The sequence below is a fragment of the Drosophila mojavensis genome, unplaced genomic scaffold, assembly GCF_018153725.1.
Source record: "Drosophila mojavensis isolate 15081-1352.22 unplaced genomic scaffold, ASM1815372v1 contig_82, whole genome shotgun sequence".
Lineage (NCBI taxonomy): Eukaryota > Metazoa > Arthropoda > Insecta > Diptera > Drosophilidae > Drosophila > Drosophila mojavensis.
Genome location: NW_025318908.1, coordinates 884,822 through 912,442, shown reverse-complemented (window position 1 = coordinate 912,442; position 27,621 = coordinate 884,822). Strand labels below are relative to the sequence as shown.

The 27,621-nt window shown below is 43.3% G+C and overlaps 2 protein-coding genes across 13 annotated transcripts; both read left to right on the top strand.

Annotated features, from left to right (window-relative positions):
- The first annotated feature begins 73 nt into the window (after positions 1–73).
- LOC6581155 (serine/threonine-protein kinase 10) lies at positions 74–17,278 on the top strand. 10 transcript variants are annotated; one of them, XM_015164630.3, is made up of 14 exons: positions 423–618; positions 1,073–1,274; positions 1,401–1,876; positions 2,613–2,811; positions 2,875–3,185; positions 3,258–3,398; positions 3,697–3,738; positions 4,137–4,212; positions 4,272–4,633; positions 4,695–7,013; positions 7,075–7,181; positions 7,241–7,373; positions 10,291–10,317; positions 10,583–11,373. In XM_015164630.3, the coding sequence occupies exons 3-14, from the start codon at positions 1,550–1,552 to the stop codon at positions 10,730–10,732; spliced, it is 4,194 nt and encodes a 1,397-aa protein (XP_015020116.1). In that variant the 5' UTR covers positions 423–618; positions 1,073–1,274; positions 1,401–1,549; the 3' UTR covers positions 10,733–11,373. The 10 variants fall into 10 exon arrangements, with proteins under 10 accessions (XP_043867312.1, XP_015020116.1, XP_043867318.1 ...); XM_044011377.1 differs by lacking the exons at positions 423–618; positions 10,291–10,317; positions 10,583–11,373 and adding exons at positions 74–176; positions 8,535–9,830; XM_044011383.1 differs by lacking the exons at positions 10,291–10,317; positions 10,583–11,373 and adding an exon at positions 17,240–17,278.
- Positions 13,964–24,345, top strand: LOC6581153 (muscarinic acetylcholine receptor DM1). Of its 3 annotated transcripts, none has more exons than XM_044011384.1 (5): positions 13,964–14,115; positions 18,179–19,390; positions 20,247–20,430; positions 20,532–20,719; positions 22,447–24,345. In XM_044011384.1, exons 2-5 carry the CDS (start codon positions 18,447–18,449, stop codon positions 23,501–23,503), a joined length of 2,373 nt encoding a protein of 790 aa, XP_043867319.1. In that variant the 5' UTR covers positions 13,964–14,115; positions 18,179–18,446; the 3' UTR covers positions 23,504–24,345. The 3 variants fall into 3 exon arrangements, with proteins under 3 accessions (XP_043867319.1, XP_015020115.1, XP_002006901.1); XM_015164629.3 differs by having other exon boundaries at positions 13,964–14,781; XM_002006865.4 differs by having other exon boundaries at positions 13,965–14,781; positions 20,532–20,668.
- Positions 24,346–27,621: the final 3,276 nt, after the last annotated feature.

Genomic DNA, 27,621 nt, shown 5'->3' with positions numbered 1-27,621 from the left:
GTCCGATATCGTTTGCATTCGTGCTATCGATTAGTTATATACTAGAATAGTTAGAGAGTTAATGGGAATCGATTATTCTAAATACCATTACAATAAATTAATAAGGTATCAAGAGTCTGTGATTCTGTATATTCAAAACAAACTTTACGTATAGATCGATGTATCGATATATTTGGGTAAGCCTTAAGATTTACTAAATCTAAAATATAAATTTGCTGGATGTACTACGCGTGAATAACAATAGTTATAATAGCAAAATTCCTAACAATTGATATGCCGTTATCGTTTCCTTGTGTGAATGTGTAGTTGTGAAGTGCTGTTTCTGTTTGCCCTTGGCGGCACTGCCCCTACACAATAGTCGTGCTCTTCTAACACATTGGTGAATCCGAAAGGCAATGCGCGTTGCCATATCGTCGCTGTGGAATTTCATAACTGGTCACACTGGTAGTCGTTGCGCGAGAGAAATTGACAAAATATCAAAAGCAATTAGCAATTTGAGTGCAAAAGTGTTTTATCTACGCGCATAGTTCAGTAATGCCATTTATTTTGCTAGAAGTGATTGTCGTTTGTATAGTGTAGCCAACTGATATGATAAAATGATTGTGGTGCGACGATGAGGTAATTGTTTTTGCTGCCGTTGCTTGCTGCGTTCGTCTACAGTTTCACGCATACACGCACACGCAAGCATACGTCTAGTTTGATGGGCGGCCGCAGCGTAATCATCAATGAGCAACTATAAAACGAGGCTGAGGCTTCGATGCGCATGTTGTTTACATTTGTAAATTTGTGCATTGCATTTTTTTTAAATTAGGGTGCTTATCAATTATGTGTAAAACTGCTGCCTGTTCCGAAAATCTGTTTAATGGAAATAAAGTTAATAACCTGTTAAGAGCCAAGTCTCAGTCTCAGATTCAGCTCGTAGACATACTCATACTCACACACATGCAAATGCACACGCATACACTGCCGCAAAGACATACTCACGCACAAATACATGCACACGGACAGACAGTTTTACGCTCTTTTTGTCTACATACGTCTTTTACTTATCTCGTTTGTAATCATTTTGCAGCCATTCTTATGTGTGTCTCTCTATGTAGTGTACAAATATTAGAGCTTGAGAGCTGCTAATTAAATTATAAACACACAGAAGCGTTAAACAGTCGTCGCCGAGCAGTCAGAGCCAAACCCACGACCCCAAACTTTGGCCCAGTTCTATTTGCACTAAGACGACGACGAGGAAAGAGAAGTAGCAACTAAAGTAGAAAAGGCAGGTGAGCAACAAGAGAGTATAAATGAAAAACAGTAATTTAAAAAAAACTACAGCTAGAAGAGTTCAATCAATCAATGAATCTCAAGCTCAATGAATGATGCATGTGTTTGTTTTTGTTGTTACGCAGCTTTCACCAAATTGAGATCTAGTTTAATTTGGCAGTGGCCACTGCATCTTGCAGCATGTAGAACAAAGAGACCAAAAGAAAAACAATATTTACATACGCATTTCTGCAAGTCGTAGACGAACAAGAAGAAAGCTAAGAAGCTGCTCGAAATGTCCTTCATAACGAATTTGAAGAAGGTCTTCCACCTCGGCGGCGGTGGCGAGGCGAAAAAGAAACGCCTCTACAACAACATCAAAATGGACACCGACCCGAAGGAATTTTGGGAAATGGTTGGGGAATTGGGCGATGGCGCCTTCGGCAAAGTCTACAAGGCCCAGCACAAGGAACATAAGCGGTTCGCAGCCGCCAAAATGTGCACCCTCGAGGATGAAGAAAATCTAAGTGACCACATGGTCGAAATCGATATACTCTCGGAGATCAAACATCCAAATATTGTTGAGCTCTACGAAGCATTCTCTATCGATGACAAACTCTGGGTGAGTCATAGCAATGCGCATGCTAATGTGCTGGCATTTGTAAGAGGTTAGTTAGGGAATTGACTGTAAAAGATTAATGAGTAATGAAAACAAGTACAACAATTATAATTCGGACAACCCCGACTCGAAGATACCCTTAGCCGAGACCGATCTGAGTTTTTATATCTACTCCATTGCTTGAATCTGAATCGGAATTATTATTGGATTGATAAAGGAAAATATTTAATGTATACGTCAAACTATAAATCCCTGAAACTCGAGCTCCAAATTGGACTATTTATGTTGGAAAACGGTTTTCATCTATAACATTGGCACAGCAATAGTTATCGATCATGGGAAAGAAACTCTAGAGTTGCATATAAGGATTGCAAGTCTCTAACAGACATGCAATCATAAATATTGCTAGATGCATAACGGACAGACAGACGGACTTGATTCGACTTTATGTGTTCGGCCTGTTGCATTCATTTTTATAAAAACATACCCTGATTTGCCTTTTCCAAGGGCGGTCTGATTGAAAGGCGGTATGAAATGAAAAAGTTTAGTTGACTGGGAATACGGAACACATAAAATACTTTCTTACTGGCTATATGCGCTATTAGTCAGTTACTAGTCAGTATTAATCAGTAATTTTATATACGCATACTAATGCATGTGCTGTATTTAAAATTAATGAGTAGAATCTGACTATCTTAACTTTAAAAAAATATAAAATTGAAGCGACTTTTATTTATAGATGCTCATTGAATACTGTGACGGCGGGGCCTTGGACAGCATTATGGTTGAACTGGATAAGGCACTGACAGAGCCACAAATCGCCTATGTGTGCAAGCATATGACCGAGGGCCTTTCATTTCTACACAAGAACAAGGTCATACACCGAGATTTGAAGGCGGGCAACGTGCTGCTCACCATGGAGGGTGGAGTTAAGCTGGGTATGCAAGTGGCTTTAAGTTAAGCGTGTTTTGAATTAACTGTCCTGTACTCCTCACATGCAGCTGATTTTGGAGTGTCGGCCAAGAATAAGCACACAATGCAAAAGCATGACACGTTCATTGGTACGCCCTACTGGATGGCCCCAGAACTTGTACTGTGCGAAACGTTTCGCGATAATCCATACGATCACAAGGTCGACATTTGGTCGCTGGGAATCACACTTATTGAGCTGGCGCAAATGGAGCCGCCCAATAGCGAAATGTCGCCCATGCGTGTCCTGCTCAAGATACAGAAGAGTGAGCCGCCCAAACTGGATCACCCGAGCAGATGGAGTAAGGAATTCAATGATTTTTTAAAAAAGGCTTTGGTCAAGGTGTGTAAAGCTTATTTCTACCAATGAGAACCAGTAAAACTGATCTGCTGTGCGTATATTTCACTCTTTCAGGATCCCCAGCAACGGCCCTCAACAGAAGTGCTGCTTCAGCATGGCTTCATCAACTGTAATCTGGATGCGAAACCGATCAAGGATCTGTTACTCGAGTACAAGGCCGAAGTTGTCGAGGAGGTCGTCGATGATGAGGCTGAGGTTAGTTATACATTTAATTTGATGATGATTTGATGATTTGATTTGTTGCCAGCACAATAGCACCTGTATTACATCCAGAGCTAGAAAGGACACTAACTCTCTATATTTTGTATATCTTTTTCTTACACGCTGCCTCCTTGCCCCGTCTACTATGCCCAATCAAAACAAAAATCTAACTAACTAACTGTGCGATACATCTCTTTATTTATTTGACTCCGTAAATTTTCCGGACATATTTTGTTATCGTTTTCTGCATTATTTATTTGTTTGTGTGTGTGTGTTTATAAAATTGATTTAGAAGCTCAAACGCCAAGAGAAGCGGCGTTCGCTCTATCAGAGGGTTGGTAAGTCGTTCTACAGCAACACCCCGACAGCCGTCCCTCCGTCCTCCAGCGCACGCTCTATTTATATTAAACTTATTTTGTTTTATCAGCATTGCCAAATTTTTATCTTGCTTTTTATAGTCGCCTTCAAGTGGCAGTCTTTTAGTTCTGTTGCTTTTCGGAAGTCACGAACACATATATAGATATATGTATGTCGCATTTTTGCTTCTGATGTTCTTATTTTATACAACGACTCGTTGACAAACAACATTTTTCCACAAAAATTGATTTTCGTTTGAAATGATTTAAATCTGATTTAATGTAATATGTGGGGCTTTTATACTCTTCAGGGAACCATTTTTATAAAACAGTTTGCTGTATTTTACTGACATTATGTTGTGTTTCTTTTGCTTAGGAACCCCGCAACTCGGCGCTCCAGCTCGACCTGGACGATGACTCTGTTTCGCTGCAGAGTCAAGACATTGACAAACGTAAGTGTCCAGCAACCTTTTCGTATTACGCTTATTGAGCTCTTGTTTTGCATACGCAGTTCCAGGTACACCTACATCCATTTCGCGGGATTCCAAAGAGCAATCCCAACCAAGTAGCAGTCTACCAGCAGCTGCAGCAGTTGCAGCGGCAGCAACAACAACAACTACAACAACAACTAAAGCAACAACACCAGAAAAACCAAACCAGATCAAAGAGGAGCATGCGCCAGCAGTATCCGATACAGCCGCTCCGCATACCAAAGTGCCCGCACCAGTGCCGCCAATACCACCAGTGTCGGATAAACAGCAGCAACAAGAACCACAACCTCAACTACAGCCCCAGCCACCAGCTGCAGCCGTGCAAAAGAAATCGAGTGAGGACAGTGCAGAAACAAATGACAAGTCTGATGCTGAGAAAAAGGTGAGTAGTCCTTTGAAGACTTGCTAATGGCCTAATTTAATTGTCTAAACCGTTGCAATAGCACTTTATCAAAAAAGAAAAAGGCAAAGCGCCTCCGCCGCCATCAGCAACTGCCGTTGCTGCTACAATTGCCAAGCCACAAAGTACTCCCGCATCGGAAGTGGAGACAACAGCGCCGCTTAAGCAGCCGCCAGAGGCCACAGGCGGCATTGAAGTGACCATTGGACAGGACGGCGGGGAGCCCAAGTCACAGCCACCCTCCCCGACCGCCTCTTCCATCATATCCGTGCAGTCCGTAGCCTCTACGGGCAGCACCTCGGGTAGCGCAACGGGCGCTGTGCTCAGCTCCAGTACCTCGTTGATAACCATCAACAGCAGCGATGCATCGTCTGCTCTGCGTCAACAGCAATCGGTGCCGCCGCCATCGCTGCCGCCGACACAGACGCAGCAGCAGCAGCAGCAGCAGCACTTGGTGCTGCCCAACAGCCTTGAGTCGGTTAGTCAAATAACGGTAGTGACAAGCACCCATCCGCCAGTGATCATTGACAATACGCAGCCGTCATCGCTAATGGCGCAAAATGAGGTGATAATTGTGTCGAATGATTTGAACAAGAGCAGGCACATGCATGAATCGTCCACTGATGAAGATTTCCCTTCACTGGACGACAGTCTCGGAGATCAGGTGAAACAGTCATCCATGATACTCTCTGTAAATGAGCGTCCAGACAACGGCATAGCAACAGCTGCGGCAGGAGCTGTGCACGCACGCAAGTTGGACGAGAGTGAGGTATTGATTGTGAGTCCCTCGTATGCGGACGACGATTCGGCGTATAACACCGCTTCAGGTAGTCATGAACATAGTGATCAGCTCATGGACACCAGTCACGTGTCTGTCGTCACCGTAGGCGATGAGGTCATCAAGGTCAAGGATAGCAGCCATCAGGAGCTTAATGATTGCGGTGATATCGGCAAGCGCCAGCATGCCAATGGCGTTGTGCCTGAGGATGTGAGCATCATTGTGAACCGGTTTAAGCCCGGCCAAGAGCAAGAGAAACGCCTCTCGCCTGACAGCAGCCTCGGCTCCGGGTCAAGTGAGAATGGCTCCGTGCGTGAAAAACGCGGCGTTGAAGTGCTGATAACCAGCGGAGGCGGCGATGCGGACAGCATTGGCACCAACACTAGTCAGGACAGTCGCAACGAGGTAGATAACAAGCAGCTGCACACCATGATGCCCCCGCCGCCTCCGTTGAATAACAACAACCGCAACAACCTACATCAGCAGCGGCTGGCGCTGTCTATTGATGAGGAGGAGGAGGCGGACGTTGTGGTTATACGTCAAAAGCCGCGCGTGCCGGCTGCTAAATCTGCAGGCATTAGTGGACTCACCAAGGAGGAGATCGAGCTGCGCAATTTGCGCAAGAAGACACGCAAGCGCACGCGCAAATTTGAAATTGATGGCGTGCAAATGACCACAACGACTAGTCGCGTCATCTATGGCGATGAGGATAACGGACGCATCTACGATGATCACGACTTCCGCAAACAAGAGCTGCGTGAACTGAAAATGCTGCAGAAACAGGAAAAGAAGCAGCAAACCGAGTTGCATGTCAAGGAGCAGCTGGCCAAGGAGCAGCAGGATCGCCGCTTTGAACAGGAGCGCATGTCACTTGAGAAAACCTACGAGACGGACATGGAAACTCTCGCGCGTCAACACAAGCAGCTAATCGAGAAGACCGAACAGACGCAAGAGAACGAGTTGCGTAGCTCCTCGAAACGTATACGCTCCGAGCAGGAACAAGAGCTTAAGATATTCCGCGAGAATCTTAAGCAGGAGATCCGATTGCTTAAGCAGGAGGTCGATCTGTTTCCCAAAGACAAACGGAAGGATGAGTTCAAGCAGCGCCGCACAGCCATGGAGCTGGATCACGAGGAGAAGGAGCGCGCGTTCCTTGACTCACTCAAAGAGCGGCACGAGCTGCTGCTGCGCCGTCTCAGCGAGAAGCATCGAGATCACTTGGCAACCATCAACCGCAATTTCCTGCAACAGAAACAGAATGCCATGCGTACGCGCGAGGCTCTGCTCTGGGAGCTGGAGGAAAAGCAGCTGCATGAACGCCATCAGCTGTCTAAGCGGCATGTTAAGGAGCTATGCTTCATGCAGCGCCATCAAATGATCGTACGCCACGAGAAAGAGCTAGATCAAGTAAAGCGTATGCTGCAGCGCAAGGAGGAGGACTTACTTAAGAAGCAAACACTCGAGAAACGCGCCCTGCCCAAGCGCATACGGGCTGAGCGAAAGGCACGTGATCTCATGTTCCGCGAATCCTTGCGCATCTCCACAAATCTCGATCCTGAGATGGAGCGTGATCGCTTAAAGAAGGTAGGTTAACAACCGATCAGGATTAAAAACAACTACTAACTGGAGCTTTTTCTTACAACAGTTCCAGGAGCAGGAGAAGAAACGCTACATGCAGGAGGAGCGTCGCTTTGAAGTTAAACATCAAAAGCAGTTGGAAGAGCTGCGTGCCACTCGTGAAAGCGCCATTAGGTGAGCGAACGAATGAATGAAACGAAGGGACCGCTTTAGAATACTTACTTATATTGCAGAGAGCTGGAACAGCTGCAGAACGAGAAGCGCAAGGCCCTTGTTGAACACGAGCATGCAAAGCTCTCGGAGATCGATGAGCGTCTTAAGGCCGAGTTGCGAGATTGGCGTGAACAGCTAGTGCCCCGCAAACAGGTGTGTATGCGCAGTTTCCGCTTTTACTTTCAACTCTCACTCCTCCGCCTGTCTCTATCTGTTACGTCCCTTCCGCACACCTGACTCTCCCAGTCCCCTGCAAGCCAGGCTACTTTTATCAGAGCGGAAAACTGTCCGCCTCATTTTGTTGGTGTTTTGTGTAATGTACAGTTGCGTGTAGTTCTTCGACTTTGATTTATCTTAAGTTATTTCTAAAAACTGTTGTAAATATTATTATTTATTGGTTAACGGTGGTGTTTTGTGGTGTCCTGTGCTATCCTTGCTGTCCTACCCATGTCCTCTGACCTGACCCCAGTCTTTCGCCTGCCCGTTCTTCCAACGTCACAACGTTATTACGCCTGTCAGTTGAGCAATAATTGATTGTTTCACGGCTTACAACTTACTTGCTGATATCTCTGCCATGACTAATTTCACATTATCTATGAAAAATGCATTCTAATGCGAAACAAAACAAATTGTGACTCATAAACTGATTGAGAAGATAGCCTTTAAAGTTGATAAGTTAATTATGACTAGCATAAATTTCGTATTGTAGAGGCTCTTGAAAAATTAAATTGAAGAAAGCTCCTGCTTTCTGTTAGACGAAACTAATTTGATTTATACTTCTAAAACTCCTTTCCTTATAAAGAAACTGCTCTGCTCGGCAAGTGTGTTCTAATCGCGCTCTGCCGGCTAGAGGGCTTTTTAAATGATCTGAGGTCGCAGCACAACGTACATAAGTATAATAGTATTATTATATTCGAAAGCAAGTAAAATATTGCTCAACTGCAAAACGTTTTGTGTTTGATGAACCTAGCTCCACCATCAACAACAATAACTACAGCAACAGCAGCACGAGCAATGCTGCGATCCGATAATTCAAATGATATATATCTTGAACAACTTTTTCTCTCTCTTTACACCTCCACGAATATGCATACACTTTGGTGGCCTACTACTCTACCTACTCAATACTACCTACAAAACTAAAAATATATATATAACGATATACTTCCGATATTGTCAAAATCAATGCTTACCGCTGTGCTTTTCAACTACTAACCCATGCCAAACTACCAATTGACCGATTGGCTGGTCTCGGGCCTTGCATGTGCTAACCAAACCAACTTCAACTTTGACCTCGACTGCGGCAATGTTTAGCGACTCAATGTCCTGATAAGCGCCGCCATCGATGAGCATGAGAAGCGCTACGGCCTCATAGCCAACCGAAGCGAGTTTGAGAACCTAGAGGTGGAGCTGCCCTTGAGGCTGCGCGGTATATTCAATGATCGATCGGCGCGACTGTTGCCGCGCAACACGTTCATCGATCCGCAGCAGCTGCCCCGGTCGCGCTCGTCGCTCTTGATGCTCGGGTCGGGCGGTGGCCGGGGTAATTTCCGGGGCTCAGCGCCCGATTTGAGCCGCAGCGTGCCGAGCACGCCGATCATGCACAAGCATCAACGGGCTCAAATGTGCAGCGACATGATGCTGCCCGAGGAGGACGGGGACGAGGAACAAATGAAGCGCGCTAGTGTGGTCACCTTGCCGGGAGCGCAGCCGTTGCGTTTGATTACCAAGATGCCACCAAGTGCGACGCCGAATGAGCTGGTCAAGGTGGTGACCCCGACGCCACAGCTGAACAGCGCAGACGAGGCGAGTGTGAAGCCAGCGATGAGCACGTTCAAGCAGACAGCAGCCCCGCCGCTACCGAAGACGCCAGAGGAGCTGGGTCTGGTAGCGCATCGATTCGGACGACCCGAGCCAGAGCCACCCGTCGAACTGCGCATACATGAAGGGCCCAAGCTGACAGCTCGCACACAGCACTTGCTGCACTCCACTTCATTTGCGATCAAGCGTCCCTCGCTGGCCAGCCGAAGCAGCGGGCGCTCCTCGTTGGGCAGTGCCCAGTCCATGTACAATATGCACGAGCTGAGCACGTCGACTCGCTACTGCAGCGATGCCGAGCTGATCTTCGATGCGGGACTGAAGGCAGCCGCCCTGCTGGATGAGGTGCAGCCGCAGCTGCGCTCCACGCTGAAGCCCAACCACAACGGCAGCGTCACAGATGACTTCTACCACGATTTGTATGCGACCAAGTACAGGTTGCCTCGCATAGCTCAGCGCCAGCTCAGCTTGGACGACGACACATCGGCCGCTTAAAGATCGCACTGGAGACTATATATTTATATATAACAACCATGTTTACAATATCAATATCTATCAAGTCGCCTCATCTAAGCAGCATCTCCCAATCCACCTTACTAATTCCTAAATGCGCTATATTTTCCCTTCCATTAACATTGCTTGCTTTTGGTGGTTAACACACACACACACACACAGACACAGAGACATAACACACACTCACAACTAAACATACAGAACTATCTAGATCTTCGAAATCTAATTTTTGCCAATTGCCATTCAAAATTGCCAAAGTTAAATATATATATGTACGTATATATATATATATATATATATATATATATATATATACATATATATATATATATATATATATGAATATATTTTGTATTTTGTTAATTAAATAATCGTTTTGCCAATGATGCCAAATAAAAAATGCTTTTGTGCGCGGGCTTCGCCTGCAACCGTTGCATTCCATTTAGCAGTATTATAATGCATAGAGTACTTAGACCAGAAACAGAGAGAAAGAAAGGCGAGAAATGTAATTAGAAAGCTGTAAGATAATACTTATTAAACATACATCATACACGCACTCTACATCATATACATGCCTGCCATATGTATATGTATGCATCGATATTCACTATTTCACATTAACACAAAATTGCAACAACGCGCGATACAAAACAGAAATGATATTAAAATCAAAAATCAAAAATGTCAAAATTATGTTCAAATCAACATTTTCTTGCCGGCTCTTCTTCTATTCGCAAAGCAACTACAACAGAGGCTGCAACAAGAGGTTAGTCTACGGGCCAGAGAGCTCTTAACACTATACTATCTAACTTTAGCTATCCTTACTTACGTACAAAGCATTAGTAGAACTTAATTAGCAACTAACATGCATGCCAAATATCAAATTCAAATTCACTTTTGTATACAGAATCTGAAACTTTTTTAGTTGGATGTTGTGTGTTTCAAATTCTTTGTTGCGTATGATCCAACATGGGAAATGTGTTGCAAATTAATGAATGACCATTTACTCTTGTATTTCTTACCGTGGTCAGCGTTTGGAAGAGACATTCGCACAGCAGCTGGATGAGATGGAAACCTTGTACGGCGGCGCCTTGATCGTTTCTGTGCCTTCGGATACGCTGCAGCGCGATCACTTCACGGGTTCCACGCGAAGCAGCCTAAGCTCCTATTCCGAAGGATGACTTCCACCAGCAGCAGGAGAAGGAGCAGGAGCAGCAGCAGCAAACACTAAAACATTTGTCAGCCATCCTCAAAGGCTAATGGGCTCAGTCCCAACTATATCTACTTATATATATCTAAATATATATATATAAATATATATATACATATATATATATATATATATACATATATATATATATATATATATATATATATATATATATATATATATATATATATAAATACATAGAAAATGCCAAGCAACGCGTCGTTCGGGTAAAGCAAAAATATGTGTCGTTAAATTTAAGCATAAGACGTAATTTAACTTTTTTTGCATTATATTTTAGCCTACTTATTCTATCACTCTTACTTACTTTATATATATATATATATCTATATATACTATAAAGCAAATAGCATCTATTGTATGTAATATGCTATCAAAACTTAAACATAGTTAACAAGAAACACGAAATAACAAAATCAACCCACACACAGATCTATTGTTGACCTTATCGCTGTTGTAAATATATTTACATAACTCTATATTATTCACACCTGATGAGAAGACCATATATGCTTACATCCATATACTTCCAATTATCACTGGGTATGATATGTCATATGAGAGTTGATAAAAAGTAATTAAGAACCATTTAAACATATGTTGAACGAGCTTCTTTACACCCCTGAAGCGTGGTAGAGCTGAAAAATGATTGAGAATTGAGACAGAGCACTCGAGCGGTGGCTGACCTTCGGACTCTCCCTCTCAATTACTCTCAATTGTAAACGAAATACTTATAGTACTCAAAAACGTATAATGGGGCCCATTTGGAAAATTTCATAATTTCACCCAAAAACGATATATCTACTTGATCCTCGGTGCGCAGAGCTGAGGGGTACTTAATCGGAGATGTAAACAGGATATCAAGATCATATCACTAAAAAAGGTATCTCCCACTCTTACGTACTTTCCAGAAGACTCCACTAGAGAAGGAGACGGAAAAGACGCTCGAAGTTTTACTGAACCGATTAATCTAAATTTGACATTAGCCGTCACCCGTCTAAATACCACGCCCCCATCTTAAGTCCTATACCATCCATACAATAACCTAACCCTAAAATAATTTAAAAAATTAGGAAAGCAAAAGAGAAAAAAGTAATTAATTATATTAAGAAAGAGAATGAGAGAGACAATGATAATGAGAGAGAGAGAGAGAGAGAGAGAAAGCAGGCTTTGCATAGCTGGAGTATGATAAAAGATATTTATATTTGTAAAACTTTATGCTTATATATAATATATATATATATATATAGAAAAACAACAAAAAAATATAAAAATATATATAAAAAGACCAAACGATTGCATTGACTTAACCCGGTAACCTTACAGGCTCAACACGATTTCCAAGGGCAAGCATGATATACTTCTACATCTACTAGGAAACTGGGACATCACGTTCGAATATAATATGAGTCATTTCTGGTCGTCGAGACTATAAACTTTGAAAATATACGTTTATAGACAGCTCCCGTGTAAATATAAATTCGTTTTGGCGTTCAGAAAACACCCTATAGTTCTTCAGCCTTCTAAAAATTAACAAAGAATCCTATATCCACGTTTGAGGTTCGAGGTCCATAATTTTACAATCTCCCATATACATATGTATAGAGTCCATATAGGTCACATATAACTTTAGAGCCTTAACAATCGATGATCACTTCGGCTACATTTGAATACTGGGCGCGTAGCACTTAGTTAGTATACGAATAGTCCAGGGCCATTTCGCTAAAAGCATATATGTATATATAGATAGAGCATACATATGTGGTCTACAAGCTGGAATAGGGCCCATGGGGCTCAGACGGCCTGCAGGCATGTCAGCTGTTGGTTCGCATTAGCCCTTGGTCAGTTGGCTGGCCATTGTCGTCCGGCGTGAGGGCAACACGAGTTGCTATTAATAAAAGCGAAGGCAGCAAAAGGAGCGAATAAAATAAAAAATTCAAATTCATTCGGCATTATTTAATTGAAATGTGAGAATGCGCTTTTTCAGACGTCTACTACGCCGGCCCAGTGGATGACCTAACATGCCGAAACATAAGTCCATCGTCATCATCACTATCACTATCACCGTCACCACCAACACCACCACCACCACTACCATCATCATCATCATACTCTGCACAAGCATTGCCATCGTCCCCAACATTCCATCATCATGCAAGTCCCATTCACAGACATCCACTGCTGCCGCTGTTCAGCCTGATGAAGAGCAAAAACAGCAACTGTGCTTCAGTTACACAGAAGCATGCTTGAGACAACGTCCCCTCGGGGCACAGGTTCATCCTCCTACTCCCACCCACCCGGCCACCTAGCCAGCAGTCCGCCAGTTGAGCATTTGTACTCTGCACTTGGCCGCTTGCGGATCTTTCATTCATATTCATCCATTTAGTTTGTGTTTTGTGTTCTTATTCTGTTGTTGCTGGTGCAACTTAACGCTACACTGCACGAAAAACGAGCTTATTGTAAATAGGAGAATATAAATATTAAAATGTATACATAAGTATGAAAGGCTATTGCTGATAGGCAAGCTCTAGTCATGTTAGATGATTGATTAGCATGCAACAGTGTGTTATTTTTATCCTCGTTCGCAAAGCTAGACTCGAAATTTGGAATATATATTCTCGTGTTGACAGTCCTCTGACAGTTGTGTTCCTCTAGACTTGCCTGAGGATATTCCAAAGAAGATCTATTCAAAACCATATTTTCAATACTTTATGTACGGAGTCTTAGAAGAGAAATTCTATTAGCGTTCTGTCTAATCTGTTGCTTAAAGGGCGTACAGTGTATAGACGAATGCTAAACAAAATGACACGCACATATATATACGCACACACCTACACACACTGTGTAACAGTTTTTCCGCTTTCTCTCACCCCCACACACATTAGCCGAGCTGGGACATTATTGAGGGTGTTGCTGAGGATGCTCGCCGTGTTGCCCAACAAACACAAATTCCAGCACAAAGCGAAAGATAACAGCTTTGACACATAGACACACATATACACATAAATGCGCACAGACACACCCACATCCGCAGCTAGAAGTACTCACAGCTTCCTGACTGGCTACACACACAGAGAGAAATCGAGCGAGAGACAGAGAGAGAGCAGAAAAGTGAGAGAGTGCTGAGTAAACGCGCGCATTCGGGTTGTGTGTTGCCCTCGCAGCAAAGGTACCGTTAAGGTATGTGCTTGAAGCTTTTAGATTCAGTCCCGGACGAGATTTAGCAACGTGCGCTTGGGTTTCATCAGCAGCTCAGCCCTCCAGCTGGTGGCGAACGCGTGCAGCTCGCAACGTGAAAAAAGCAACGATTATATATGGGCAGATAGCGGATGAGATGTACGTTAGCAAAAAACACGCTAAATAAATAATTTGTTAATCAGGCGAAACTGTCGCGTAAGCGCGTGTGTTGCTCAACAAATAGTTCAAGTTTAAGTTGTGAAAGAAATTCGCTGTGTACTTGTATCTATAACACCAAAGCATAAATTTGATTACAATGTTAAGCACAGGCCGAATGTAAAAACTTGGGGGCCAGCGCACACACGCTAAGCGCGTCAGAGCGTTGACGGAGGCGTCGACGCCAACGTTGGCGCAGCAGCCCGCATTGTGTATAATAAAATTTGCACAGCAGCAAAAAATCGGAATGAATAGAGCCGAGCAGCGACGTTGACGCAGCAGCGAGGCTGATGCCAAGAAGAGATGTGCGCGCACAATACGAAAAATTACAAAGCAGACTTTTGGGAGCGGCAAATGGCCAAAATCAGCAGCAGCAGCAGCAGCAGCCAGCAGTATCCCGCAGCAGCAGCAGCAGCAACAACAACAATGTCAACGCTACAACGGACGCTGAGTGCTCGCAACTGAATAACATAGTGGTGGGAGTTGAAGCACATATACAAACCAAGTGCCAAACCGATAGAGCGGGCGAGAGAAAGAGAGAGAGGGAGTGCGAGAGTCTGATAGAGAGTACGAAAGCACGAGAGCTTGCGCCGCAACGTAAGCGCCCATGTAAGTAATGAGAGCAGGAGCGGAGAGCACGAAATTATGAGGAGTGTGTGTGCGTAGCAAAGGCGTTTTGTGTTTGGTGTTGCTGTTCGTAGTGCTCTCGTTTTGATTAAACTTGCGAGTAGGTCGGATCGGGTCGGTGGGGCGCGGCAAACGGTTCGCAATATGCTTAGTATTGGGTCTGCCGCGAGCATAAGGTGTAAGCAGTTAGCAGAAGCAAAAGCGGCCACCAGCAGCATCCACCAGCAAAGCAATTCAATTTCCGCCAACAAGCAAAGGCCAGCGCCACAGCCAGAGAGTCCCGCAATTAACTCGCGCAAAGAAATTAACATAAAAGCTAAGCAGCAGCAAACGGACAAAAGTCTACAGCTATTGCTATTTTTCTCGCATTTTGTTTAAAAGCTTGAATCCAAGTGGGCGGTTGTGTCTGTGTTTGTATGTGAGTCTCTCTCTGCTTGTGTGTGTATTCATCTAGCTGACAGCGCCCGCATTAAATGCTGGGAAACTCTACATAAAATCGTATATAAAATTAAGGCAGCTGCTGATGAGCTGATCAGGCTCGAAGGCATGTGTGTGAACTGAAGTGTGCTTGTGCATGTGGCGGTGGGTGTGAGTGTGTGCGTCTGTGTAACTGTCATAAACATAGCCTAATAAATTGGCAAACGAAATGCCATGGATAGCCGCAGGTTGCTCGCGCTTTCATTGTGTGTGTGTGTGTGTGTGCATGGTGGTTTGTCGCGTTTTCATAATAAATCCATAAATCCATTTTTTTACGGGTTCGGCAGGCAATGAGATTATTCGCCATGATTTGAATGTTACGTTAAGCCCACAATTGGCTAAGATTGTGGTGTGCTGCCTGCCTTGCCCAGCGGTAGTTGTCGTGGCCAAAAGGTTCGGCAGGTTAGCCAGGCGAACACACATGAACACACACGAATTGAGGTAGCGCTATCATAGCGATATTATCAGTGTCTCTGCTTCTTTTTTGTTTCCTAATCATTGCTCTTGTGCCCCTGGCTGAGCTCCAATTCGGGAAGCTCTTCATTTGGTTGCTTGCTTATTGGCCATCCCCACTCCCCCGTTCCCCGGTGACCCGCCCACTTCGCTGCTTTGATTTATGCGCGTGTTTGTGCCAGACAAGAATTGAGCCAAATATTCCGAATTGTGATTGATTTACTATCTGGCACACGTTTAATTTTCCGACGATTTGATATGAGCTGCCACAGAAAAACTGAAAAATGTAAACGATAAGTGATGTAAACACACGATACACGATGTAAAGCCGTTTTCACTTCTTTCGTTTTGTTTCTGTTTCGCTTGGAAAGCTACAAGTTAGCCACTTTTCTCTTGGCGAGAGCAGCTCATTCATTTCCTCTGCTCGTCATTTGATTACGAATTTTAGTTCCAGCTCAACTTTACGCCAGAGTCGTGTATGCAATTAAAATTACCCCCAGTCGGCATACTCTGCGAATGCTTTTTCTGTGCCACAACTTCGAGCTGCTTGCGCTTGGCTGCCATTAGTCTGGCCAATGGCTTTGCCTGTCTGTTGCAAGCCTCCAGCTGCTGGGGCGAACAAGTTGACCCAAGTTAAGCCCAGTTTTCACAGCAAGTTAGTGCATGCATCATCCATTTAAATTATTCATATTAGTTTCTAGATGACATATGAGCCCTTCCTATGAAGTATGTAGTTACAGTAAACCCAAATAGGTCAGACTTATTGTGGGAATGCGTGCACGAAACTGTCTTTTTGTACGCAGGTTTCTTCTTGATAGTTAAGGTCCTTATTTTCTTATCAAAATTAGTACCTCGACAGACCACGGCAAACTGTAGTTCTTGCCGTTCCACAAAAGTATGCTACAAATATATAATTAAATTTAATTTATATTGCTCATACTTTATCTGAAGTTCTCGGGCGTGCAGCAAAATTGCATCTTAATTAAATCCAGAAGCAAGATAGCGTTTACCCTTAGCTTAGGGGATATGATAACAATAGCATATGCCTATTCTATTCTATCTATTCTATTCTATTAATATGTTATAGAATTTGGGCATGAATGCCTTTCGAGCATTGTTGATTAACGTTTAGCTAAAGACTAATTAAATGCTGGCCCAATGGAAGCCACTTCGATTGGACTGCTCTATTCATATTTATGCCTCTGATTGAAGGATAATTTTATAGAAAGTGCAAACGGATTAAGGCTTTCAGCTGAGTTCTATTCAGATGGATTTCAGTAAAGCGTGAAAAGCAATTAGAGTTTGTTTTGTTTGTCGAAATGCACTTGCAAGCACTCGCATTTTCATTGGCTGACTAAAAGCTTTTCATGATCAGTTAATTCAATAATAACAATAGCAGAAACTCGCACACGAGTCTATTTTGGGCTCGGCTTAAAGTCCCATAATTCAATTATAAAATTGTGTTATTTCGTTTATGCCTTATCATTTTTTATACTTGTATCCTGGAAAGCCTTCTGACATATTTCGGGCGTGATTTGTGATTTGCGGAGTAAGGATGGGGAAAATATGAGACGGCCCAACAATAGTGAATGCTGAGTGCTGTCAACGCTGCAGAGAATAATGGCCCACAACTTCCAATGGACTCAATACGAATCAATCAGGCTGCATATCATGTGAGAGGCATCGGTGAGCGAGGCAAGCGTTGAGAATAGCCTCGCACCACGCGGCGTATACGTTACTTATTGAAAAACTTTCCAAATCAAAACACAATGTGTACCTATGACTAGGTGTGTGTGTGTGTGTGTGTGTTTGTCGTTGTGTCTGTAGCCAATGACAACATCAATAGTTTCGCAAAGTGTCAGAGGAGGCCGCTTTGAACATTTCCGTGCCAGAGTGCCAGCTCGAAGAAGAGTGGGAAGAGGTGCCTGCAGAGGGGGATGCGGGCCGAGGAGCTGCGCCTGTGTTCGATTCGATAGCCAAGTTTTTGCCTACGCTGACTGTTGCATGTTCTCCCATTGTTGGCACAACACCAGCAACAACAACAGAAGCAGAGGCTGTGGCAGAGGCAGAGGCAGAGGCAGAGGTTGAGGCTGAGGCTGAGGCAGCAACAGAAACAGAAACAGAGGCAAATAAAGCTAAGCGTGGGCGTGGCATGTTTATCTGTTACTGTGCGACTGCCAAGGAAACGCATTCAAGCAGTTTTTCATTTACATTTTCATTAAAACAAATCACACTGAAAATGTCATTTGCAAAAAGCACAAAGCAATGCGACCGCAGGCGTCTTCGCCCCCTTCCACTGCCACTCCCACTGCGTGTGTTTTCTTTGAGCCAGTGGGCGGCTAGTGTTGGGGCTTCTGCTTCTATCAAAGGCCTGCGACAGCTCATAATTCTCTGGTTTCTTATTTTATTTTCGTTTGTTTGTTTGATTGTCTGTGCGCTGGCACTGCAGGGCCTGTACGAAAATGCTCAGAAGTCCGACGACAGCGCTAGCGCGTGGGTGCAACAAGGATAAGCGGCATCAGCATCAGCATCAGCAGCAGAAGCAGCAGCAGAAGCAGCAGCAGCAACAGCAGCAGCAAGACGACCGCCTGACCATTTAGAAATCACAACTCAAGTAAGCAAAACGAGGCCAGGCACATCTTGTGCACAATCTATAGTGCATTCTCAGGCGAGTGAGCAAATTCAAATCAAAGCAAATCGAATATCTCGCATACGCCATGGAGCCAGTCATGAGCCTGACACTGGCCGCCCATGGGCCGCCCAGCATACTGGAGCCGTTGTTTAAAACCGTAACTACGAGCACAAGTACAACAACAAGCACGACGGCTGCCACGACGAGCAGCAGCAGCAGCCCCACCATCAGCCCCACCATAACCACCAGCAGCACCCTGCTGACGGCTCTGCTTGAGAACCTGACCTCAACGGCGGCGAGTGGCCTCTACGATCCATATGGGAACCACTCGAACTCCAGCCTGGGCTTTGAGACGAAGGGGCCGAGGTACTCAGTGGCCTCGATGCTTGTTATGGGCTTCGTAGCGGCGATTCTGAGCGCGGTGACAGTTGCGGGCAACCTCATGGTGATGATCTCGTTCAAGATCGACAAGCAGCTGCAGACGATCAGCAACTACTTCCTCTTCTCGCTGGCCATCGCGGACTTCGCGATCGGCGCCATCTCGATGCCGCTCTTTGCGGTCACCACGATACTGGGCTACTGGCCGCTGGGGCCGCACGTGTGCGACACCTGGCTGGCCCTCGACTACCTGGCCTCGAACGCCTCCGTGCTGAACCTGCTCATCATCAGCTTCGACCGGTACTTCAGTGTCACCCGGCCGCTGACATATCGCGCTAAGCGCACGACCAACAAGGCGGCCGTCATGATCGGCGCTGCCTGGGGCATCAGCTTGCTGCTATGGCCGCCCTGGATCTACAGCTGGCCCTACATCGAGGGCAAGCGCACTGTGCCCAAGGACGAGTGCTACATCCAGTTCATTGAGACGAACCAGTACATCACTTTCGGCACTGCGCTGGCTGCGTTCTACTTTCCCGTTACGATCATGTGCTTCCTCTACTTCCGCATCTGGCGGGAGACGAAGAAGCGCCAGAAGGATCTGCCCAATTTGCAGGCCGGCAAGAAGGACTCTAGTAAGCGATCCAATAGCAGGTGAGTTTGATTTACTGACCTACGGACTTTAATATATTCTCATATCGATATATATCAGCTATATATCAACATGTAATATCATATTATATGTGCCCAATTATATGTGCAGACTGTTTCAATGGCTTGATAAGTAAGAATAGTGCCTAGCTAGCATAAGCTGGCTCTGCTAAAGCAAAATCTTCAAAGTAAAGCTAACAAATTATAGTAAATGCCGAGAATTGTAGGTATATCACATATATAGAATAATGCATGGGATAGGCTAAAGTACAGACATAACTAAAGCAATATTATGTACATATATCATATATATGTACATTAGACTAAAATGAAAATAGTTATTTAACAACATGATATATAGTAATATAGTATAAATACATATATTATAATATGAAACACCATTTCCAAATTCTGAAAATCAATGGGAAATCAGGGTATAATGGTTTTGTTTTAGGTCTGTTTCAGTGTTTCAATTCATTTATCTATCGAGTCTGTAGTCCTGCTCTGCTGTATTCATTTGAGAATTACATGATTAGAGTTTTTAAGGAATTTTTTCGTAAAGCTCTCATACTTAGTAACACATTGAATGGGAGCGCAGGTCTAAAAGTATGTAATAGGTAGAAAGACATGTATATATATGTACATATATATATTTATTTTCCGCTATAGACATGTCTTTATGTTCGTACCCCTGTCTGTTCCATTCTGTCTATAGAGGCGGAGCGTAAAATAATTGAATGTCAGTGCTTTGCCGGGTTAAGGGTATTCCCTGGTCGGGCATTCCCGACTAGAGCACTCTTACTTGATTCACAATTAACTACTGCGGTCTTTCGCCTGTTGCTCTCGTTCTTCATTTCAGCGACGAAAATACCGTGGTGAATCACACATCGGGGGGCCTCCTGGGGTTCGGCCAGCTGGGCGGCAATGATCATGATACGTGGCGACGGCCGCGCTCCGAGAGCTCGGCGGATGCGGAAAGCGTCTACATGACAAACATGGTCATCGACTCGGGATATCACGGCATGCACTCGCGCAAGTCGAGCGTAAGTTGGGTGTGAGCGGCAGGCGACTGCCGGCTGCTCGTTATATTCGTTTCTCCGTTCTATTTGACTTGTGTGTGGCTTACATGTATTTCTATGCGCAGATCAAGAGCACCAATACAATCAAAAAGCCATATTCTTGCTTTGGCAGCATCAAGGAGTGGTGCATCGCGTGGTGGCACTCGGGCCGCGAAGACTCCGACGATTTTGCCTACGAGCAGGAGGAGCCATCTGATTTAGGGTATGCAACACCAGTAACAATTGAAACTCCTTTACAAAGCTCCGTCTCCAGGTAGTAAAAAAAGCAGCTCTTTTTATAATCGTCTTATTTCGAGTAAGCAAACACCGCACTCAAGCACCCAGCACCCAAGCACCCAAGCACACACACCCACACACTCTCACTCATGCACTCTAATCGTTTCTGTGTGTGAGTGCTGCATGTGTATGTCTCCCATCTCAAATGCACTTAGAGCACTTCATTCCAAAAGAAAAGCCCATTGGCTCCTCGATGCCTGTGCTCCAGGCAGAGAAGGGAGAGGAAAGGAAATCATTTCACTGCCATCACACAACGGTTTCACCTCGCACATGCACAACCATTAATAGAGCGCACACAGTGTGCCCCAAAAGTATTTGCATGACAGTCTAGTGGCACAGCTCAATATTCAGCCGTGGGAGAACTTCGCCAGATAATTGGATGCATTTCTCTTTCATAAATTTCATGTAAGGGAAGTTTTTACTCACACTTCTTGTTTTTTATACTCATTTGTTATTGTACCTATTTTACAATTGTGGAATTATTGGGCGAGCTCTTGTTATTTGGATCCACTTCAATTATGCTTGGTTTTCACAAATCACAGTACTCAAATCTATATGTTTTATATTTTTTAAATCGAAACTATTATAAGTTAGTTTAAGCATAGTCGTGCTAGTCGAGTATTACTGATCAGAAAGGGGAGATTCGGTGCTATAGGAACCGAGTCAGCTCAGCCAAATGTGCAGCCTGCAAACAGCCTGAAGGCGGTTTGGATGGATGACCGAGGATACACGATTATTGTTTAAATAGCAATTGAGTTGATATAAACGGCAAAGGATTACGATAATTATATGTGAGCTGACCAGATTTAGCTCTAGAGCTCAATACTTAAATTAATGTTGCGTAGGATGAAAAGTGAATGTACTTTGTCCATCGAATATGAGGTAATAAACAGTTTGTTCACAGTAGATCCCAACATGTATCTACATATGCTTAGATTTACTTCGTATAATTAGTGTGAATATTAATAACCAAAGCTTGCATTTGCTTCTCAAGTCGAAATACCAGAGTACTAAATTCATCTGTCACAATTGCTAGTTTAGTAATTCCATACTTAGGGCCACTAAACATAGGGAAATAAGGACAGAATTCTTCTTTAAGAACATCTGAGGGGTTTTACCAAATATCATTTGATATATGTCATATATAGTATAAATATATATAAAGTATATCTTGAAAAATATAAAAGATATTGTCATATATTATAATTATTGTTGCATATATTACCAATAGCATACAATAGATTTTTGTTAAACTGTTTTTAGTTATTGAATATTTATTTTCGAAATGAAGTTTTGCTTCAGTTCAAATTTTCCTTTTGACTTTTCAGATAATAATTTAGTTCATTTTGATCGACAGTCGATGAAAGAGAATCGCTTTCAGCCTCAGAGTCCCTTTCGCTAGGAGTGTTCATTTCTGAGCGCTAATCACCTGTGCGATGAGGTGTGCGTATGGTTACGCATGTGTGTGGATGTGGGTATGGGTGTGGGTGGCCCGTTGGGAGGAGCAGCTCGCATCCGCTGCTCCGATTTCGTTATTGATGTCTTTGTTGCTGTCGTTCCTGTTGTAGTTCTTGTCGTAGCTTGTCAGCCGTACGGCTTGTCAATGCCGAGCACCCGATGCCGATGCCTGCTGGCGTGTGGCATGTGGCATGTGGAAACTTACTGAAGAGCGACATGCCTTTGTGTCCTTTTTGTCGTTCGCAGATGCACCTCGATGAACGTCATGCGGGACAACTACTCGATGGGCGGCAGCGTGAGCGGGGTGCGGCCGCCGAGCATAATGCTGGCGGATGTGTCGCCGACGCCGCTGCGCCCGCCACTCAATTCCATTTCGCAGATGCAGATGCAGGAAATGAACGCGACCGGCAATGGCAACAACGGCAATGTCAACATCAACATCAGCATCAATGCCGGCAATGGAGCTGGGGGCGGCGGCGGGTGTGGCGGTGCCGCGCTCAGCAACAACAACAATCTGAACGGTGGCAGCGCCAACAGCAACCCGAGCGCCAATGCGCTGCGTGACTCACGAGCGCTGCCCGTGAGCAATCGCATCGGGTCGCGCTCGGTTAGCCAGGACTCGGTCTACACAATACTCATCCGGCTGCCGCCAGATGGCGCCAGCTCGGCGACCGGCAGCAGCGGAGCGGGCGGCGTCAACAACGCCCTGGGCAACCAGGGCGTCCATGGCGATTGCGGGCCCTCCATCAAGATGATACACGAGGATGTCTCGACGGTGGGGGCGGGCAGCATAGGCGTGGTCACGACAGCCCCACCGCCCACGCGCCGACCCTTGCCGTCGCGTGACTCGGAGTTCAGCCTGCCGTTGGGCAGGCGGATGTCGCACGCCCCCCAGGACATGCGGCTGCTGAATGCGAAGGTCATACCGAAGCAGCTGGGTAAGACGGCAGGGCAGAATGCGCTGCTGAACGCGCGCAACGCGGCCAAGAAGAAGAAAAAGTCGCAGGAGAAGCGGCAGGAGTCGAAGGCGGCCAAAACACTGTCGGCCATCCTGCTCAGCTTCATCATAACGTGGACGCCGTACAACATTCTAGTCCTGATCAAGCCGCTCACCACCTGCTCCGACTGCATTCCCACCGAGCTGTGGGACTTCTTCTACGCCCTGTGCTACATCAACTCAACCATCAATCCCATGTGCTACGCGCTCTGCAACGCCTCCTTCCGGCGCACCTACATTCGCATCCTCACCTGCAAATGGCAGTCGCGTAATCGCGAGGGCATGGTCAGAGGCGTGTACAACTAGGGCGGCGTAACGCCTAAAGTTGGTCAGTTATAAGGATTCAGTTCATAAAAGTTACAATAAATGTGTTAGGCCAAAAATTATATTAAAAAAAAACAGAAGCCAAAACCAAAATCCAATAAATGGGAAATATTAGCAATAGCAAAAACCAAAACTAGGCTTAGGTAACACTCTGACAAGCAGTACTGATTTTTGATGTCTAGCCAACAATATATAAATATATTGATGATAGTATTACAAACAAATATTTGAATATATATATATATATGATGATGCTTAAATATATATGTATGTGTCATTACGATTTGTCTGCTCAATAAGTTTTCCATCGTTCACAATAAATCCAATTAGGACCATATGATTGATGATAAATGTCTATTAGTTTTTCAAATATTGCTTAAATAGAGTTGATACTGTTATCCACCTTACGTTCAATTTCGATGAAGAGTGTAACACTTTCAGTAATCTTAATATGCGTGTGGTTTGACCGAAATTAGCTCCAAATAGATGTTTCATTCAAGGGTCTTTGTATGTCTTATATACCATAAATTGACAATTTACAGAAAGTCGTCTTCCATTTCAAAAATGTTCGCAAATAATTTTCAGTACCAAAACATTCATAAATTAACTGAAGAAATCAAGATTCGACTCATACTCAAGCATTAATGGAAACTTATTGAGCAGCCCTCGAGGCTATTACTGTAGCAACCACATCATATTGGAACGCTTTTTGTTGGGCGTTCAGTTTTAGGTAGGCACGTGCTCCATGCAACAAGAATTTAATACAAATATAACCGATTACGATTTGGAATATATTATAAAACTATCACATATACATATGCATGTATATATAAATATATATATATATATATATATATATGTATTATAATTAACATAAGCCAATATATCTATGGTACACCTTATGTTGTTGGCCTACGCGAAAAAAAAAACCACAAAAGCTTTAATACAGTTCAAATTACCGCGCGCAACGAATTGCAGTGGGCACTTTTTCCAGATGGGATATATCTCTCGGATGATGCGGAGTTCAGGATTTTGGTTAACCTTGTTGTCGTTGACGATGGTGCGATATGTGATTGTACTGCTCGTTGTGTTTTTGATAAGTTTTGATATTTTGAATCATCTTTTGTAATCCAAGTAAAGTATAAGTACCAGACGAGCGAGAAGCGAGCAAAAAAGAAGCAAAGTAAACAAAGATAAGAAGCATCAACTGCGCGTCAACCGTGCATGTTTATACGTAGTATAAATTGAAAAACAAAACCAAAAACTAAAAGCAAAAGGCAAAAAACAAACAAAAACCAAGAAAAGTAACACAAGTATGTATCCATTAAGAACGTAACCCACCATAGTTCAACTACTAAGAACAAACTTTTGTAACTGTTGATTAAAACTTTGTAAAAAACAAAACAAAAACTCAAGTAAAAGAAAAATACCTTAGAACTAAAGATACGATTTATCGAAACAGTGGTAAAAGCAATTGAAATCAGGCATGCGCCTCCCCCAAGAGCGGGCAGTCGATGGCCCAGCGAGTAGTGGAGGGGAAAACCTTAAGATCTCCATGCGAATATTTGGGTACTTGCCAGCAGACAGACGGACGGACGGATAAAGTGGTCCCCGAAAGAGGGGCGAACTTTAGAGAAGATTAATTCTGTCCTGAGAAAGTTTTGCGTGGGACTAACAAAGAGACCTGCACCATAGACAGGGGATAGATCCTGTTGAGGACAGAGCCGAACATTGGGAATATGCTTAACAAAACAAAACAAGGTTGTGCCGTTAAATAGGCCATTGCCCGTCAAGCAATAGAGGTAGCTCAAGGTTGAGGTTGAGGCTTCAATTTTGTTTGGCTGGGCTTATATCATCATCGACTGCGCCGACTTGGGCCCCAAGTTAGGAGTCTGTTCCAATGCACCAAAAAACGTTGAAATCACATACGTATACAAATATATAGCATATTTAATATGGGAAATACAAGAAATACAATAGCTTAAGCTGAGCACAAACACTCAAATACATATATAGATGACACACAATGTGAGAAGAGAAACGAACAGAAGAATTTGTAGTTAACTTAAACAAGACAAAACCAAGTGGATAACACTTTCGAGGTGGTATCCCAAACGCTGAAATCAAAGCAACAAAGCAACAGTCTCAATGGCACAGCTCGAGATATATACTCTATATGTATATGAATATACCACATAAGATATATGAAGTTAATATTAAAGTTAAAAGCAAACCGAAAATTAAATTCAAATTACTAGAACCCAAAAGACATGATTTACACCACGCACACATCCAAACGAGGCATATAGAAACGAAAATGCATCTATCTATCTCTGCAAAAGTCCCAAATTTATTATATAAACATAGATAACATAGTTTGCAATTTATGAGTGCAATAACCATGGAAAGCTGGCTACCTAAGGAGAAGAAGATGAAGAAGAAGCGAATGTAGATTGAAGCATATTGTTAAGGAATGAAATTTAATTGCATACAATCTAATTGTTTGGAACAGTACTACGATATATGTATGAAATAAAAATAATGATACAATTTAAAATGCATATATGAATTAATGCTAAAAATAAAACAATGTGAACGAAACGCCTTTTACAGTTCTTTTCTATTCAATTTCTCTGATTGAGCCAAGGAACTAAATCGTGTCAGCTTGTGATGGAAAAAAGGAAATGATAATGAAAGTAAGTCCCCTAACAATGGCTGAACAGTTTTACCAGCTTCCTGATAATTCGAATACCGACACCCTATTGAAAAATATTCAACAAATGAAATGGTTTTCTTGTTGATAGTAATCCTGTTGGTATCCGTGTTTGCAATATTCACAATACTTAGGGTTAAGGTTGAGTTATTATCTTAATTCTGTTGTAAGGTAAAAATACATAATCTTTTAAATTTACCTTTGTAAGTGAAGTTAAATTTAAAGATTATTGTGGAATTTAGGCCGGTATCTGAGGTAGTTGAATAGCATCATCGTTTATCGATTCCATTTAATCGGGAATATTTAGCGATTATCTGAAATAAACTTGATCTGTCTGTATCCGCTATAGAAATGTGGGACAGTTTGGCAGATCTACATAGCCAGATACATTCATCCTATGGGGTCTGCCACGCCTCGTTCTGACTGTTACTCACACTTGAACGAAACCATTATTTCCGGATCTACCATTCACAAACGTATAAACTTAAACAAATATAAGAATTCTCATGGCGTAAGTGAACAGATATTAAATATAGATGTAATAATTCAATAATAAATTGAAGGGATTCATTGAGTTGAAAGTGAATCAAATCAGGTCAAAACAAATCCATATTAGTAAGCTCGTATGGTTATAGCGTCTTCCGGTCGCTTGAGTGCCGCTATAACCGAATTCGACTGTAGTATAATTATTATTTAATATTTCGTTGAAGGAATAGACTGGTCGAATCAATGAATTGTATAAATAATTTCGAGACTGCTTGACTACGAGATCCCCTGAACCCTTTCAAGGAACTGATGCTTCAAAAATTCTTCGCGCCCTTTTGCTTACACAATAAACACACACACCCACACAGACACACATAGGTGCTTACGCATAAACACGCATTGGCTGCAGCGTGGGCCTACTCTGGGAACTTAATTTGTTAAAAACTTTTCTTGTCGGAGGAAGCGTATACTTTGCCAAAGGAGAAGTCTCTAGTACTTGAAATACGTTTTTTATAAGTTTAGTGGTGAAGAGATGGCTATAGAGGTGGGGGTTAATTACAATGAAAATGGAAATTCTATAAAATAAATATATTTTAAAATTTGGTGACTCTAGATCTAAAGATTTAGCAGATATCATTTTATTACTGATTTTATTTATATTATTTTTAATTAATAACAAAATAACGAGAAGAGATATTGATTTTTGGAGATAAACTCGATATTCGCGCTGTATATACGGACAAATAAAAATTTCAAGTCCTAGCTCTTATATCTTCTGAGATCGACGGGTTCAAACATACGGACAGGCGAACAGACGGACGGACCGACAGATCAAGAATATATGTATATACTCTGTGAGGTCTACCGCGTCTCCTTATGCCTGTTACATACATTTCAACAA

Excerpts from the sequence above, each read along its gene's own strand:
- LOC6581155 (XM_044011377.1), top strand. The coding sequence starts at position 1,550 with ATGTCCTTCATAACGAATTTGAAGAAGGTCTTCCACCTCGGCGGCGGT. Across the intron at positions 3,186-3,257 it reads TAAAAAAGGCTTTGGTCAAG|GATCCCCAGCAACGGCCCTC; the intron begins GTGTGTAAAGCT and ends TCACTCTTTCAG. Across the intron at positions 4,213-4,271 it reads GAGTCAAGACATTGACAAAC|TTCCAGGTACACCTACATCC; the intron begins GTAAGTGTCCAG and ends TTGCATACGCAG.
- LOC6581153 (XM_044011384.1), top strand. The coding sequence starts at position 18,447 with ATGGAGCCAGTCATGAGCCTGACACTGGCCGCCCATGGGCCGCCCAGC. Across the intron at positions 20,431-20,531 it reads TGCACTCGCGCAAGTCGAGC|ATCAAGAGCACCAATACAAT; the intron begins GTAAGTTGGGTG and ends TTCTATGCGCAG. Across the intron at positions 20,720-22,446 it reads TTACAAAGCTCCGTCTCCAG|ATGCACCTCGATGAACGTCA; the intron begins GTAGTAAAAAAA and ends TGTCGTTCGCAG.